The sequence below is a fragment of the Cotesia glomerata genome, linkage group LG1 (genome assembly GCF_020080835.1).
Source record: "Cotesia glomerata isolate CgM1 linkage group LG1, MPM_Cglom_v2.3, whole genome shotgun sequence".
NCBI lineage: Eukaryota > Metazoa > Arthropoda > Insecta > Hymenoptera > Braconidae > Cotesia > Cotesia glomerata.
The window spans coordinates 8,219,315-8,235,797 of record NC_058158.1 but is presented as its reverse complement, the minus strand read 5'-3'; the positions used below and the strand labels follow the sequence as shown (position 1 = coordinate 8,235,797).

Sequence of the window (16,483 nt, the reverse complement as noted above, 5' to 3'; positions counted from 1 at the left end):
GAGACCTTAAAAAGGCACAACTCCAGGTCAAAACTTTTCCAACGATACCAAATTTAACCATAATAACCTATTTTATCATATAAATATGGCACTGGCCACGAAATTTCGCTTATTCTCTTCCCCCATGGAAATAATATATATTTTGGATATATTAAAAATATATGTCATTTTATATTTTGAATACAAATAAAATATATTTATTATATACGTGAAATATATAAAAATATATTTCAAATATATTCTAATTACAGTACTTTTGGCCGTTTTTTGTATATAAAAAATATATTTCTGATATAAGAAAAATATACGCAAAATATATTTTTTTTGTATGATAAATATAAATGTCGAATATATAAAAAATATACTCAGAATGTATTTTAAATATGAGCAGCTTTATATAATGAAAATATTTTCCAGACTATGTTTTTTATATATTTTAAATATACTTAAAGTCTATAGAACAAAATTGACAGCCCGAGATTTTGGATTTCGTTAACTTGAGAACATTTGCAAGTGCATGGTTACAATGTTTGTTCCGGAAAACTTTAAACTAGGCCAGTTTCTTGTACAGTTCAAAATCTCGGACTGTCAATTTTGTCGTATAGACTTCAAGTATATTTTACGTATATTTTAATTATATTTAAAATATATAAAAAATATAGTCAGGAAAATATTTTTATTATATAAAGCTGCTTATACTTAAAATACATTCTGAGTATATTTTTTATATATTCGACATTTATATTTATCATACAAAAAAAATATATTTTGCGTATATTTTTCTTATATCAGAAATATATTTTTATACACAAAAAACGGCCAAAAGTACTGTAATTAGAATACATTTGAAATATACGTGAAATATATTTTTATATATTTCACGTATAAAATAAATATATTTTATTTATATTCAAAATATAAAATGACATATATTTTTAATATATCAAAAATATATATTATTTCCGTGGGGGTTAATAATACAGATAAGAACAATGATAAAATGAATTACTTATATTATTTGTATGCATGTCTATAATACTAAAATAGCTTTAATTTAATTCGGAAAAATTTTTTTTTCTTAAGTCTCATCTACCCAATTTCTGTGAAGTTGTAAATTGTAAAAAAATGATATGTCATAAAAAAGTTCCACTTCTTACCTGTGTACTCTGATACACACACACACATATTTTTTTTTAACAATATTTTACGCTTCATAAAATTTTGAATATATTAAACCGAAGCGAATAAAAACGAAAAATACTTTACCCGATTCTGTCAGTTACACTTCTTAGGCGCTCAAAAGAAACCAAAAAAAAATTCTTTAGTAATATGTTGAATATTTTTATTTTTCTTTGCTTCGTTGGTGGAGCTTTTGCTCAATCTTCTGGCAATGGATTTTGTATTGAAATCCCTTCCGAGAATTTTGATAATGAAAAGGTAAGTATTATTTTTACAAGTCAAATGTTTTGTTAAAATTATAATTATAATTACAGTTTAATTTGTCAGAAAAAAAATTTATTTTACAGCTTATGGGGCGTTGGCGCGATGTTTTGATAAGTAAAACTATTTCGGACAAGGAAATGAAATGTCAGGAAGTGAATTTTACGTTAACTGCTCCGGAAGAATATAAAATTATTTACTCGGCACGATCTACAGAGTACTAGATAAATTTATTTACATCTAGATTATTTTTTTACATTTCTGTGTCGTCTTTTTGCATTAATCTTGTACTTTTTAGGAAAAAAATCGTTTCGATTTAATTGTAATAATTTGATTTATTCGTTACATCATTTTGTAACAATTAGTCAGTTAAAAATAATACATTATATATCAATATATTTTACATTATAATTTTTGTATTAAATATTTAACGCTTTTATGTGTAAATTTAACACTTATTCTGTTAAATCAACACAAAAAAGTCTTAAACATTTAATATAAAAATTTTTAACACAAAATTTTTTGACGCAAAATTTTTTACTGTGTAATTATGGGGTTAATGCATAAAAGGAATGAAAAAAAACTTTATAAGTTACTTACAATTTAACTTACTGATATTTTCCTACTTAGGGATAACGAATACTATTCAATATGGGGAAAGGGTAAGATAAATGGAAATTTTTTTAACACAACGAATCATCTACCTATTTTCGGACTGAATTCAACAAGTGTTTACGTTATCAAGTCTGTTAATGAACTTTATTTAGTACTATACGGCTGTGAATGTGAAGGATCTAAATGGTAACTTTTTTAATACTGACAAATATAATAACTACAATAAATTACTAATCGGCCGGTTCTTGCTTTTCAGTACCAGTTACGGTTGGCTCAAGTTTCGACAATTGAACGACACCCTTGGTTTTAATTATTACAACGAAATATTTCAAAATGCTCTAAGAGAAAAAAATATCCCTTATTTGGAAATGGAAGCTGTTGACACTACAAATTGCCCATAAATCTTTGATTAATAAAAAAAAATAGAAATTGTTATCCTGTAAATCTAAAAATTTAAAATTTAAAAAAGGAAAAATATTATCTTTACTAAAAAAATTCCCTTTTGTTTATTATTGTTGTTAGTTTGTTTAATTATCACAAAAAAAATAACTTATTAATGTTCTTGTATAAAAAATTAATAAATTAAATAGTTAATATTATTAATTTTTATTATTATCCTTTCTTTTATATCAAAATTTAATCATAAATTTACTTTATATTACTTAATTTTCAATCAGTTTTGTTGGAGTAAGCCAATACATTTAAAAAATTAAAAAAAGAAATATTTATTATAAAATAAATCATTTCTGCTAAAATATTTTTAAAAGGTAAACAGACTTTATGTTTAATGTATTTTTTAAAAATTTATCTCTAAAATGTATTTTTAAAATTTCATTTATTTTGTAAATTTAAATATTTATACATTTTTTTTATCTTAAAAAAAGAAAAAATGTATAAAAAGAATAAATTTTAATGAATTCTTAACTACTATACAGACAAATTTATTTATACATAATGTTAGAATTTAGAAATAAAATTATTTTTTTTCTAATTTTTGAAATCCAAATTCTTATGGCCGAAGCTGTTGACTGCCAAAAGCCACAAGTAGAATTACTTGATTTAGATCGGGTAAAATTATAAAAAAAAATTTTTAATATTTAATTATCAATTTTAATAGATAGTTTTTACGAATAAAAGTTAATTATACACAGAAAAAAGAAAACTCGAAAAATTACAGCATATAATGCAACGTGGCTCTTCGTGATGAAAACTGGAAAAATTACAGTTTCAGATTGTAATTATTAAAAAATTGAATTTAGAAAAATGTTATTTCAAACTGTAATTTTTCTAGTTTTGATTACGACGGGACTGATTTTACATTTTATACTGTAATTTTTCGAGTTTTCTTTTTTACGTGTAATTTATTTAGTACGCTGGAACATGGTACACTTATGAGCGAAGCTGCAGTGACTGTATGAACTTGACTAAATGCTCAAGAGCCAGTTGGAGCAAGCCTGATCAAAACGGGAACTCAACAGTAATAATAAGCGAATTTTCAGAAATGTAAAATCAACTTTATCATAAATCGATAAAACAAATTTATTCATATTTAATTTAGCAACAAAACTAATTTGAAAAAATTTTTTTATTTTAGAAGTTTCAGTCTTTCAGAAGTTACATCGAAAGCATACATCGAAGATAATAAAATAATCAACAAAATTTATGTACCGGCGGTAGGTACAGTTCAATTAGAGTTTTGGATTCTTGCTACAGATTATGATACTTATTCAATAGTTTATTCTTGCAAAGTCGATAGAGACAAACCGTAAGTTTTTAAATTATGATTTTTAATAGATATGTAAGAAAATAATTATAATAAACCCTTTTGTATGATTTTTAGGGTAATTGAAGGAGTTATTTACACCCGAACCCGACAGATTGATTTAAACATGACTGCAATAGCTCAAAATGTGTACAATTTTCAAAAAATAGAAATGCCAGCTATGATTAAAGTCGAACAAGAAAATTGTTTTTAAAATTTTTTTTTATAAAGTTCATTAAAACATAAAAAGTCAATATGTAATATTCTTGAAATATTAATACTTACCGATGTTAAATATAAACTTTCTTTATTAAAATGAATAACTAATGAGTAATAAAATGTATAGAAACAGTAATAAATTATCTGAATTTTTACATATGAATAAGTGTGTAATTTAATTAATTCGATTAAATATTTAATTATGACGTTGGCAAATTATTTTAATTTACACAATCTCTGTCTTAAAAATTCTATTATGGATCGTTGTATTTATGGTGGTAATAAAAACACGTCAATTCCGATGGATGTTAATTGAACTTTACAGTAATGAGTTAATTTACTGGATGGCTAACGTAATCAGTAATTACACTCCAGGTCGATAAACTTGTAAATTTCGGTGCTGGTGTGTCTCATTTGACGCACTAATAACAAGGAAAAAAATATATTTATTAAAATTATTCACAAACATAAATAATATTTTTAAATAAAAATCAACTAGCAATGCAATGAGATTATTTTACAACAATAATAGTATGACTCACTTTATGTGTTTATTTAAAAATCCACAACAATAATTTCTAAGAATTCTTTTGCTACAGATTATTTTCATCGTAAATAAAATCATAATTTATGGTATTTATGTTTCATTATTTATTTAAAGCCATCAACATATATACCACCTTCCAATGGTTCACATGTCAGATTGAACTTCATTATGGTGGTACTGGCTTTAGAAAAATTTTTTTTAATTAATTAAGGTTAATAATGAAAATTTTAAGTACGCTTATTATTTTTTGTTTAATTGCTACAAACTTTTTATATGCACAAGACTCTTCAGATTGCCCAGTCCCGCGTGGAGGAGGAGAAGTTGACTTATATAGAGTAATTATAAAATATTACTTATAGTATTACAGAAACTTAAAAATTACATTGATATATATATATATATATATATATATATATATATATATATATATATATATATATATATATATACAGAAAAATTGAAAAATTATCTTTTAGTATGTTAGCGAATGGCGTGATTATCAACAAAGTCACAACAACATATTTCATTTTGGAATCTGTCCGACGTCATACTGGTATATACCTGTGAAGTCAACAGAGATGATGCTAAATTTACGCCACCCGGTGATACAATTGCACGCCTCATAGCGCGAAGCGCGTGAGGTTGTGCTTTATACTCGACTCGTCAAGATCAAGCAATTTTGTGATCTTTAAATGCCTCTATCACAACCATATTACACTTATTCAATAATATAAGTAGATATACACGGAGAAAACACCTAAATTAAACCATCTTTTACTTTCTAAAATCATTTCATGTTGCTATTTTGAAAAAAAAAAACGTTTTGAAAAAAATTTTACGTGGACGTCGGGATGTCACCCCATTTTGGATGTACCAACGATTACTCCCGAACAAATTGATATTTCAAAACCGGACATTTTTTATTAGTTAAAGAATTCGATGAACTGGGTCCGTATTTCATATCAGTGGCCTAGCTTATGTATTTTTTTTTTAAATTGAATTTTTATTAAAATTCACGGATACAACCGTACAAAGCCAAACGAACTTTTCTTATTTGTCATGTGAAAACTTTGGCGCCACTTGATCAAGCTAGATTTTTTTAGACTGCGTGCGCAAATGACAAGAAAAAAGGGCGCCAATATTTAAAAAAAAAATAAAAAATACTCTGTAAGAAATTACTTAATTATAATTTTTTTTTTTTTACTTAATTATACAATTAATTTTTTTCTTAAAAAATGATTGAGCGTTATGAGGCATGCACTTTTGGATTTTCCAAACTTTTTTTGTATCTAATGTATTTTAAATGGGACTAACTTGACGGTAATATTCGTACCCTCAAACCTTGAAATAAATTTTTCAAGACAATATTCTTTTAGCATTGAACATACAAAGTCATCGCCCATGTTATTTTCACGTTTTCTTTTATAACAAGTTTTTAATAAATAAAAAAATACAGACGATACAAAACATCAACAACAAATATAACCTATACAATATTCAGGCGCATGCGTGCAGCGCACTCATAATTTACTTCACTGTGATGTGGAATCTACATCACGGTGATACAATATTTGTATCACCTCAAACCAAAACTAACGCCACTCGTACAATCGGATTTTTACATAATTAGTGATGCAATTTTTAAATCATCTTTTTTTCCGTGTATTATTTTGCATTCTTTATATCACACTGATAGAAAGATTTCTTAGCATTTAAGAAGATTTCTTTGTATTTAAGAAATCATTTCTTAAATAGTAAGAAATACTATAAATACTAAGAAATCCTTCTATCAGTGCATATCAATTTTCTAGGACGAACATACTTTCAAGAACTGTGGGTGAAGTTCGTATACTCAGTGATAACGGATTGAGTTTTTATTTCGATTTACCATTTTTGGGAAAAATATACGAAACACACACAGTTCTCGATATAGATTATCAAAGCCATGCTGTATCTTACTATTGCGGATTGTTGGAGATGATCAGTACAGTAAAATTTTTAAAATTCTTATAATTTTATACTATTTATCATCTATCTTTTAAATTCATTTTTTTAGTCACGAAAAAGTTTGGATATTAACACGAGAGCCAAACCCTTCATTTAATATTAAAATGATATTAGAACGTGCTTTCTACAGAAATGGTTTGGAAGTACCACATTTCACTATAATCAATAACCAAAACTGTTTTTAACTTCTTCTTCATAAAATATTATCATGTGATAAATTTAATTAGTACTTAAAAAAATTTTGACTACTATCACGATAATAATAATGTTTTATTTGTATTTAAATATTTAAATAAAAAAGAAAAAAACATTACTCATAATAGTTCATTGATTTAAGCGCCATAAAATTTGATTTTTCTAATAGATTAAACATTACTGGGAATTTTATTTTAAATTTTTCCACGTGAATATTTTTTTATCAAATATTGAACCTCAAAGCGGCAATATCAATAATTTCAGATAGCTAATTATATTTTTAACATGTAAGTATATTCAATTTTATAAAAAAACATGTTATGTAAGGATCTAAAATCTGAATTGCATTAAAATTTTTCTTGCATGAGTTAACAGATAATTATAACCAAATAGAAATAAATGAATAGATTTAAGCAGATTTTTTCGTATGAATTCACACGTGATGAAATAGCATATTTTTAATATCACGTGAAACCTAATGTTTATCGATATATAAAAAATGTTTGGGTATGAATTTCGAAATCACTGTGAAATGAATAAAATTCTCAATCCAAATATTATCTTTTATTAGTTCAAATGCAAGATATGCAATATTGAATTTTTATTATTGACATACAACGTCATATTATGTAGAATATTAAATTTGATATTATATGAATATATTTGAACAAGTGAATTATTACGAATATATAAGGTTTGAAAACTGGACAACGGTAGGTTATTTAAAAAAAAACCCCCCGATTACATTATTCGAAAGACAATGTATCCATCATTAATCCTATTTCTGCTGATAGCAGGAGCTTTTGCTCAGAGTTCTTCTTACTCTGGCTCAAACTCCAATTCTGGATCTAGTTCCAATTCTGGTTCTGGTGCTAATTCCTATTCTGACTCCGGTTCCTTTTCTGGTTCCGGTTCTGGTTCTGGCTCTGGCTCTAATTCTGGATCTAGTGCCTCTTCTGGTTCTAATTCTAATTCTTATTCTGGCGCCGATTATGGTTACTACCCTGGTTTCTATAACGCCAATTCTGATTCCAATTCTGGCTCCAGTTCCTCTTCTGGTTCTGGTTCCAATTCCGGTCCTGGTTCTAGCTCTGGCTCCAATTCTGGATCTAGTGCCTATTCTGGTTCTAATTCTAATTCTTATTCTGGCGCCGATTATGGTTACTACCCTGGTTTCTATAACGCCAATTCTGATTCCAATTCTGGCTCCAGATCCTCTTCTGGTTCTGGTTCTAATTCCGGTTCTGGTTCTGGCTCTGGCTCCAATTCTGGATCTAGTGCCTATTCTGGTTCTAATTCTAATTCTTATTCTGGCGCCGATTATGGTTACTACCCTGGTTTCTATAACGCCAATTCTGATTCCAATTCTGGCTCCAGTTCCTCTTCTGGTTCTGGTTCCAATTCCGGTTCTGGTTCTGGCTCTGGCTCCAATTCTGGATCTAGTGCCTCTTCTGGTTCTAATTCTAATTCTTATTCTGGCGCCGATTATGGTTACTACCCTGGTTTCTATAACGACAATTCTGATTCCAACTCTGGCTCCAGTTCCTCTTCTGGTTCTGGTTCCAATTCCGGCTCTGGTTCTGGCTCTGGCTCCAATTCTGGATCTAGTGCCTCTTCTGGTTCTAATTCTAATTCCTATTCTGGCGCCGATTACGGTTACTACCCTGGTTTCTATAACGCCAATTCTGGTTCCAATTCTGGCTCCAGTTCCTCTTCTGGTTCTGGTTCAAATTCTGGTTCTGGTTCTGGCTCTGGCTCCAATTCTGGATCTAGTGCCTATTCTGGTTCTAATTCTGATTCCTATTCTGGCGCCAATTACGGTTACTACCCTGGTTTCTATAACGCCAATTCTGGTTCCAATTCTGGCTCCAGTTCCTCTTCTGGTTCTGGTTCAAATTCCGGTTCTGGTTCTGGCTCTGGCTCCAATTCTGAATCTAGTGCCTATTCTGGTTCTAATTCTGATTCCTATTCTGGCGCCAATTACGGTTACTACCCTGGTTTCTATAACACCGATTCTGGTTCCAGTTCTGGCTCCAGTTCCAATTCTAATTCCTATTCTGACGCCAATTCTGGTTACTATCCTAGTGACGCTTATTACTCCGGTCCCGACTCAAATTCCTCTTATGGCTCCAACTCCTCTCCTAACTACGGTTCTAACTCCGGTTATGGCGCCACTTCTGCACCCGGAACTTCTCCTGGTTTCTATTTTGGCTCTAACAGTGGTTACACTTATGGCTCTGGAAGTTGTCCCGCAATATACCGTCAAGAACCAATTGAATTGGAGAAAGTATGTATTATCTTGTATTTTTTTCAATTTTTTATGCTATAAATAATATATAATTATTCGATAATAAACTTTTATGTTTAGATTGATGGTTTGTGGTATGTGTTCGCCCAAGATGATGCAGTTTTAGATGAAACTCTGAAATGTTACTTGAGTTTATGGTACACTAACTCCAATGTACCCCGACCCTATGCTGTCTTCACTGCTCAGTCAACCCAGTAATAATTTAAATTATTTATTACTAATTTATAGTTATAGCTATACTTTATTGTAGTAAAAAATTATTTTATTTCTATTTTATAATTTAGACTCAACGAGACCGTAGAAATCATCGAGAACGTATCCGTCACGGAGACAAACAAATTGCGTGACGAATACCATGTGCCAATTTTGGGAAGAGTCACCCTAGACCGTGACATTATTGGAGGTGACTACGTCAGCTACCTGGTCATATACACGTGTATTGATGGACCAAATGGACCGTAAGTTGAATTAATATTAATGAAAATTTGAGTAATATTGTCATTATTGTTCCCATTCTTTACTGGACTTTTTTCGTTTTTCAGAATGTCATTCACCCGTGTCCTCACAAAATCACCTGAGCCCTTATTTGCTGTCTGGCCCAAGGTTCAAGAAGCATTCAACAATTACAACATCCCATACCCAACAATGAGCAGACTCGACAACAAAAACTGTTAATAATTTTATTCACCGAATATTATATTAGGAGTGATTATTTCTACGTAAAAAAGTCATGAAAAATCTGTGAGATCTGAATTCAACAAGGTTTTTTTTTCACGAATTAAAATAATCGTCCTATTTAATTTTCAAATGTAAGGCAAATATATTTTTTGGTAATGAGCATTCCTATTAAATAAATATTATTATTAATATTAACTGGAAAAAACTTTATTATTTCAAACCCATCACTTAATATATTTATCCGTAATGAAATAATTTATTTTTGAAATTCAATTTTTTCATTTGCTACACAGTAAAAAATTTTGCGTCATTGCGTCAAAAAATTTTGTGTTAAATTTTTGTGTTACTTATTTAACACTTTTATACGTAAATTTAACATTTATTTTGTTAAATTAACACAAACAAGTGTTAAATATTTAACATAAAAATTTTTAACACAAAATTTTTTGACGCATTGACGCAAAATTTTTTACCGTGTATATAACAATAAAATTTATATAACTTCGAACAAAAAATTTCAATTATTTAACTATCTATAGAATGCCTATCTATAGTTAATTTGTCTTCTGGTAATATAATACTTTATTGTTTAAAATAAGTAAAGTGTAAAACATAAATTTCTGAATTACAGTAATTTTATTGATAACCAACGGGTTGATTAAAAAGTTGAAAAAATTAAGGATAGCATTCGAGATAATGAAGAAAAACTATCATATAAGATAGATCCAAGATTTGATAGATTGGTATAAGAGAAATCGATGCGATCGTCAAGGAAGAAATTTTTTAACCAAAACTGATAGCTTTTTTAATGTTAAATATTTTCTGGTAAAACTTTATGTAATCTATATTAAATTAAATAAAAAAAAAAAAAAAAAAAAATTGTTATGAGAGGCGCGCAGTAGCCCTATCGGATCCGGCCCTTGCTTACCAAAGCATTGGACCGCGTTCGAGTCCGGCGTACACCAATGAACATTTTCAATATTTAAGTGTATTATTCTGCTCAGCCCAAAAAATAAAGACGAGTTCAAATCTCAAAAAGTTTACCCCCTACCGTAGTCGCTCATGACCTTAATAGTTTATGCGACTTTAAACAAATTAAAAAAAAAATTGTTATGTTCCTTAATCGTCACCGTCAAAAAAATTTCTAAAAAAAAAAAATATAAAAAGTAGTTTTGCAGCTATTTTTATAAATTAAAATCTGTTAAGTATAAACATTGCTTACTTAAGAAGGTTTTTGCTTCTCAGTCCTGATGATATACTTTATTAAGCAAATTTTAAAATCCAATTACAGATTTTTATTTCTTAATAAGTTATCATAAATTTAATTTCTTTTTGGCCATCATTACTCACACTAAATATCAGAATTACGAAATATTCCGATGCTAAATTTATATTTTCTTATCGCATTTATAACTAATATTAATAAAAATTATACTGTATAATAATAATAATTAAAGCAGTTCTGAAATAATAAACTGAGTATATTTCGAAAACCATATCTTGTTTGGAAATTAGTTCAAACAGGACTGCAACAATGTATAATTTGTTTTTTCATGTATGCATAATATTTGACGCGATTTAAAATCGATTATGAGCCGCTGATGCCATATAAATTATCTTTTCAATAGTTTATTGTTTAAAACATGCAACATTTACTTTAATAATTAATACATTACCATATACTTCAGTGTAACGTTCCGCTCGTATTGATATCATTGAATAAATATAATTTTTAACCGAGCGGATGGACGTTAATTAAGTATAAATATTAAGTACATCAGTTAATATCAAATAATCACTCGTTGAAATTACTGAAGAGATGATTATTTCCAAAATGTTGACTGCTCCGATTCTGTTGTGGTTGATTGCTGGTGCATTGGCCACTAATTACAATGGTTCACCCTCAAGCGGAGGTTCTTCATCAGCAGGAGCTTCTTCGTCAGCGTCGGCTTCTTCCCACGCTCAGTCATCGTCTCACGTGAAACCTAAACATCCAGATTGCGGTCCTTGTCCTTGCATAAAGGTGAACCCAATTGACTTCCACAAAGTGAGTTTGAGTATTTTTAATTGAATAAATATAAATTACGTCATCGTTTATATTAATTAATTATTTATAGTAATAATAATTTAAAAAAAAATTTTTTTTAGATGTCCGGATCATGGTATGAAATTCAACGAAGCAAAAACAATTACGATAATTCTGATAGATGTTATAAATTGACCTGGAGCAAGCCCTACGGTAATCACTCCACACTAACATACAAAAGTCGATCGAACATGTAATTATATCTTGCATTTATTTTTCATTATTTAATAACATCTTCCGTACTGAAAAAAAATATGTCGCATATACGGGGACAAAAAAAAAGTATGTGGCGTACACAGTAAAAAATTTTGCGTCAAAATTTTTTACTGAGTAGGGTGTGTCAAATTTAAACTTCAGTGATGGACCTCTTAAAATTGGAATTTTGAGTTCCGCTTTTAACAGCAGTTGTGTTTGGGCATTTCCTATGATATTTTGAGCGTAAGGGATTTATTTGATTATCATAAAATTATTTAACAGAAGTTTTGTTTAGGCAGTTTTGGTGAAATTTTAAAATTTTAAAATTTGGCCAAACAAAAGTCCTGTTAAAGTAGTTGGGCCCAAAAAGCAAAAATTCAAGAAATTTTCCTAACTCCGTACAGAAGTATTTAAATACATAATACACACGCTGTTGAAATTTAGAGACGATTTACCACGTCTAACCGAAGATAATTGCAATTGAAAATGACATTTTTACACAGGCGGTATGGGAAAAGAGAGAGAAAACCGCGAAGTTTTATTATTTTTGTATTGAAGAATAAATTTTAAGAATTTCACGAAAAACTAATATTACTTAGATTAATAGATGTATAATTACCCTACAAACCCGAGTCAGAATAATGAACCTATATGAGCCTACATGAATCTATATGAGCCTACAGGATAATTTTCGACTGTTTTGATCGATATTATCCAATTTATAAATTGAATTTTTAAGTTTTTTTGTCAATAATTTTTTAGTTACTATTTAAATTCATTTGTATTGTACTATTTAATATTGGTATGAGTATATTCTGTGAGGTTATATTGATCAATCAAAACAATTAAAGATAAAAATATCGATTAAAACAATTAAAAATTGTCCTGTAGGCTCATGTAGGTTCATGTAGACTTATGTAGATTCATTATTCTGACTCGGGAAATTTTGGAATTCCGTACAACATAGTTTTTGAGAAATCATTGATAAACTAGTAAAGTAAACAAATAAAGTCATGCGCGGAAGTAAGTGAGCAATAGCCCGTAAGAGAGGCTTCTTAATATTCGTCAAAATTCTTTATTTTAATTTAAAATAATTTAAACAATTTAATAATTTATGATTTTTACTTATTTAATAAAGTAAAGCAATAAAATGACTCTGGTATTTATTACTTGCCGGAATAAATAAACAGATTTGGCAATAGTGCGTTTGATTATACCCATTACAGAGACGTGGATAAGTGTGTGAGTTAAACATTTTTCTCTCTGTAACTATATTTCTATCCTTTGGTTTTTTCTCAGCTGTTGACGCGATGTTGTCAAATCTTTATTCGAATAAATGGCTGACGATAAACGAGTTACAAACATAAAATTTGACTTTAAATATTTCAAAAATTATATCGGTAATGTATTATTATTAAATTGTTTTTATATATTGCAATAATCCAAGTTTCTTGTGTATAGTTTTTTATCCGCTAAAGTTGGGAAGTTAATATTGAAATAAATAATTAAAGTCTCGACAAAAGTTTGTCCGCCATAAGAGCCCGTGTATAAGGAGATAAAATATGTGATTTTTAAAATTTAATATCTAAGTAACTAAACGGTGAATCTTTTTTAAATTTTGGGATTAGATAAATGACGTATTTATTTATACGTATACTTAATTTCAAAGCTCAAAGTTAGAAATTATTTTTTACATTAGATTCGCTCAAACCTCCTTAAAAAATTATATGAAAATCAAATGAATCCCTTACGCTCAAAATATCTCAGGAAATGCCCAAACACAACTCCTGTTAAAAATAGAACTCAAAATTCCAATTTTAAGAGGTCCATCACTGAGGTTTAAATTTGGCACACTCTAATGTGGCGTATATATTTTATATGTGCGACGTACATGGATATGTATTTTTGCCAGCTTTTTTCAAAAATAAAAAAAAATAAAATTTTTTTATGGCTTAGAAAACATGCTACTAACACAATGATATCTACGGTACATTCGAACGATCAAGGAACTGGCTTTACTTATCGGTTGCCAACTTTGGGAAGTATTTTTAAAGAGCACTTAATTCTTGACACCGATTATAAGAACTATGCGATAGTTTATAGCTGTGAAATGCACGGAAAGAAACAGTAAGCTTGCAGATTTATTAATATATTTTTTTAATATTGTAAAAGAAAATTTATAATTACCAAATAAACTTCCGTAGCTATGAATTTGGTTGGGCATTTTCACGGAAGCAAAAGCCAAGTTGTGATATTGAAAAAATAAAACAAAGGGCTTATGCTAAATACAATCTTACGGTGCCGGATATGGTAAAGCATGATCTTTCAAGCTGCTGCGAAGCCTTCGCTAACTACAATTTTTGCGAGTAAATTTTTAACAGCTTATGTTTTTTTGGAATTAATAAATAATTCTATATAATAATCTATGAATTTTTATTATTTATATAAATAAATATTTTCAACACTCAAATTAATGGAATTTTTATTTTTATAGCCCTTAAAATCATTTTAAAATTACTAAAAATATTTTAAGATTCATTTTTTTATTGTAATAAATTATTAAATAAATAATACGATCTTTATTTACAATAAAAAAAAAATATTCCAATTTTTTTTTTAAATATAATAATTAAAATTCTTAATGCTCCAAAGTCCGACCTAAAATTTGTTTAATTAATAAATTTTTTTTAAATTATGCACTCTTGCATTACAGTTTAATATAAAATTTAAGATTCGGGGATGATATTTCGAAAGAATTCTTAAAATAAAATTATGTTATCAAATTAAAACTTATTTAACTAATTTTGTACATACAATTAAATCAAATATGTTGAATTATTTGCTTATATAAATGTAAATTGTGAAATTTAACAAGTGATTCTTTTCAAGTTATATCAATTCGTGAAATTATGAAGCATCAATTAATCTTCCAATGATAAACTTAATAAATTCTTGAAAGAAAAATTTATTCTTTTCCATCGAATTTAAATTGTTTTTTCTACCCAGACAAAATAGCGCGTAAAACATTTGCAGAAATTAATGATGCTGTTAATGACAACAGTACGAAAATTATTAATATTTATTAATAAATATCGCAAAGTATTTTTAACTTCCGGCTAAGAAAATCGAAGATTTTCAAAAATTGGGAAGTTATTGTTTTCACCCCGTTTCGCAAAAATCGAGTTTTCATCAGATCTCGACGTTTTAAGGTCATAGGAAGCTTCCCGGACTACCCCCGCGATGTTGTCACTATGTCTATATATATATATATATATATATATATATATATATATATATATATATATATATATATATATATATGTGTGTATGTGTGTGTGTGTGTGTCCAATTAAATTATTCGGACTTCAGATAAAATATTTTAGATTAGACAAATTATCAATAATACTCATTTCAATCTCGCATATTATTGAACATATCAGCTCATATTTACGAGCGAATAAAAAGTTCTCTAAATCATTAAAACTCAGTCACTGACGTTAATTCTTCAAGTGTATTTAAAGCGTAATTAAAGTTAAAATGTTGTTAAGTTCTATTATATTTTGTTTAATTTCCGGAGTGTTTACTTATTTCTCTCACTGTCCGACGCCAAAAATTCAACGACTTGATCTAGAACGAGTAACAATATTTAAATAACTATACAGTTTTCACAATATTTTTTTTCTCTCAACATTTAAAAATATATTTCAGTATGCTGGAGAATGGCGTGAATACAGTCGAAGTGAAAATTTGTGGAGCAATGACGTGAGATGTAGTACATCTTTTTTTGAAAAACCTGATCAAAACGGAGTAGCTACAATGTACATCACAGGCCTGCCTACAATGTAAGCTTCTCTAAACTGATAAAAAAATTAACTTTACTTAAAAGCAAAAATCTTGAACCAAGAATACCATTTTAAAGAAAATGATTTTCTTGAGTTAAGAAATTATTCTTATACTGATAGAAGGATTTAGTTCTATTTAATAAGATTTAGTAACAGATACTAAATGATTTAGTAACAAACCTTTCATTACCAAATATTTAGTAATAGATACTAAATCATTTATTAAAGTCCATTAAGTTCCGCCAAATAAATATTTAGTAGTATTTAACAAGTGATTTATTGCTACTCACTAACTAATTTTAGCGTGTAACCTAACTTTTTTACTTAAAATAAATAAAAATAAATAATTCTAAGTAAAAATATAAGGTATTAAAGTAAGTGTGGGTATTACTGCAGTTTTTTTCTATCAGTGTAATCAATTACGAATGATTTTTTTTATTAATTTCTTATGTGTAAAATTTTATCCAAATTAAATTTATTACATCAAAATTTCAGTGGTGGAGATAATTCAACACTTATCGGTAAAGCATTTACTAACGATCATAACTTAGGAATAACTTTTCATTTTCCTGTTTTGGGATTAATGTAT

At 28.1% G+C, this 16,483-nt stretch overlaps 2 protein-coding genes and 1 long non-coding RNA gene across 3 annotated transcripts; all 3 read left to right on the top strand.

Annotated features, from left to right (window-relative positions):
* The first annotated feature begins 1,301 nt into the window (after nucleotides 1-1,301).
* On the top strand, nucleotides 1,302-2,245 carry LOC123274253. Its single transcript, XM_044741824.1, has 3 exons — nucleotides 1,302-1,437; nucleotides 1,527-1,657; nucleotides 2,071-2,245. Exons 1-3 carry the CDS (start codon nucleotides 1,330-1,332, stop codon nucleotides 2,243-2,245), a joined length of 414 nt encoding a protein of 137 aa, XP_044597759.1. The 5' UTR covers nucleotides 1,302-1,329.
* Nucleotides 2,246-3,541: 1,296 nt separating this feature from the next.
* Nucleotides 3,542-3,960, top strand: LOC123258758. Its single transcript, XR_006508139.1, has 3 exons — nucleotides 3,542-3,558; nucleotides 3,650-3,803; nucleotides 3,896-3,960. It is a non-coding gene; the product is annotated as an uncharacterized LOC123258758 (long non-coding RNA).
* A 3,553-nt stretch (nucleotides 3,961-7,513) lies between these two features.
* Nucleotides 7,514-14,522, top strand: LOC123274246 (fibroin heavy chain-like). Its single transcript, XM_044741814.1, has 10 exons — nucleotides 7,514-7,656; nucleotides 7,711-7,755; nucleotides 7,879-9,072; nucleotides 9,154-9,287; nucleotides 9,378-9,551; nucleotides 9,636-9,696; nucleotides 11,591-11,818; nucleotides 11,920-12,050; nucleotides 14,009-14,179; nucleotides 14,257-14,522. Exons 1-10 carry the CDS (start codon nucleotides 7,546-7,548, stop codon nucleotides 14,420-14,422), a joined length of 2,415 nt encoding a protein of 804 aa, XP_044597749.1. The 5' UTR covers nucleotides 7,514-7,545; the 3' UTR covers nucleotides 14,423-14,522.
* The last annotated feature ends 1,961 nt before the right edge of the window (nucleotides 14,523-16,483 follow it).

Coding starts and splice junctions, on each gene's coding strand:
- LOC123274253 (XM_044741824.1), top strand. CDS start 1,330: ATGTTGAATATTTTTATTTTTCTTTGCTTCGTTGGTGGAGCTTTTGCT. Junction 1,438..1,526: donor AGAATTTTGATAATGAAAAG/GTAAGTATTATT, acceptor TTTATTTTACAG/CTTATGGGGCGTTGGCGCGA. Junction 1,658..2,070: donor TACTCGGCACGATCTACAGA/GTACTAGATAAA, acceptor TTTCCTACTTAG/GGATAACGAATACTATTCAA.
- LOC123274246 (XM_044741814.1), top strand. CDS start 7,546: ATGTATCCATCATTAATCCTATTTCTGCTGATAGCAGGAGCTTTTGCT. Junction 9,288..9,377: donor TTCACTGCTCAGTCAACCCA/GTAATAATTTAA, acceptor TTTATAATTTAG/ACTCAACGAGACCGTAGAAA. Junction 9,697..11,590: donor TATTTGCTGTCTGGCCCAAG/GTTCAAGAAGCA, acceptor ATTACTGAAGAG/ATGATTATTTCCAAAATGTT.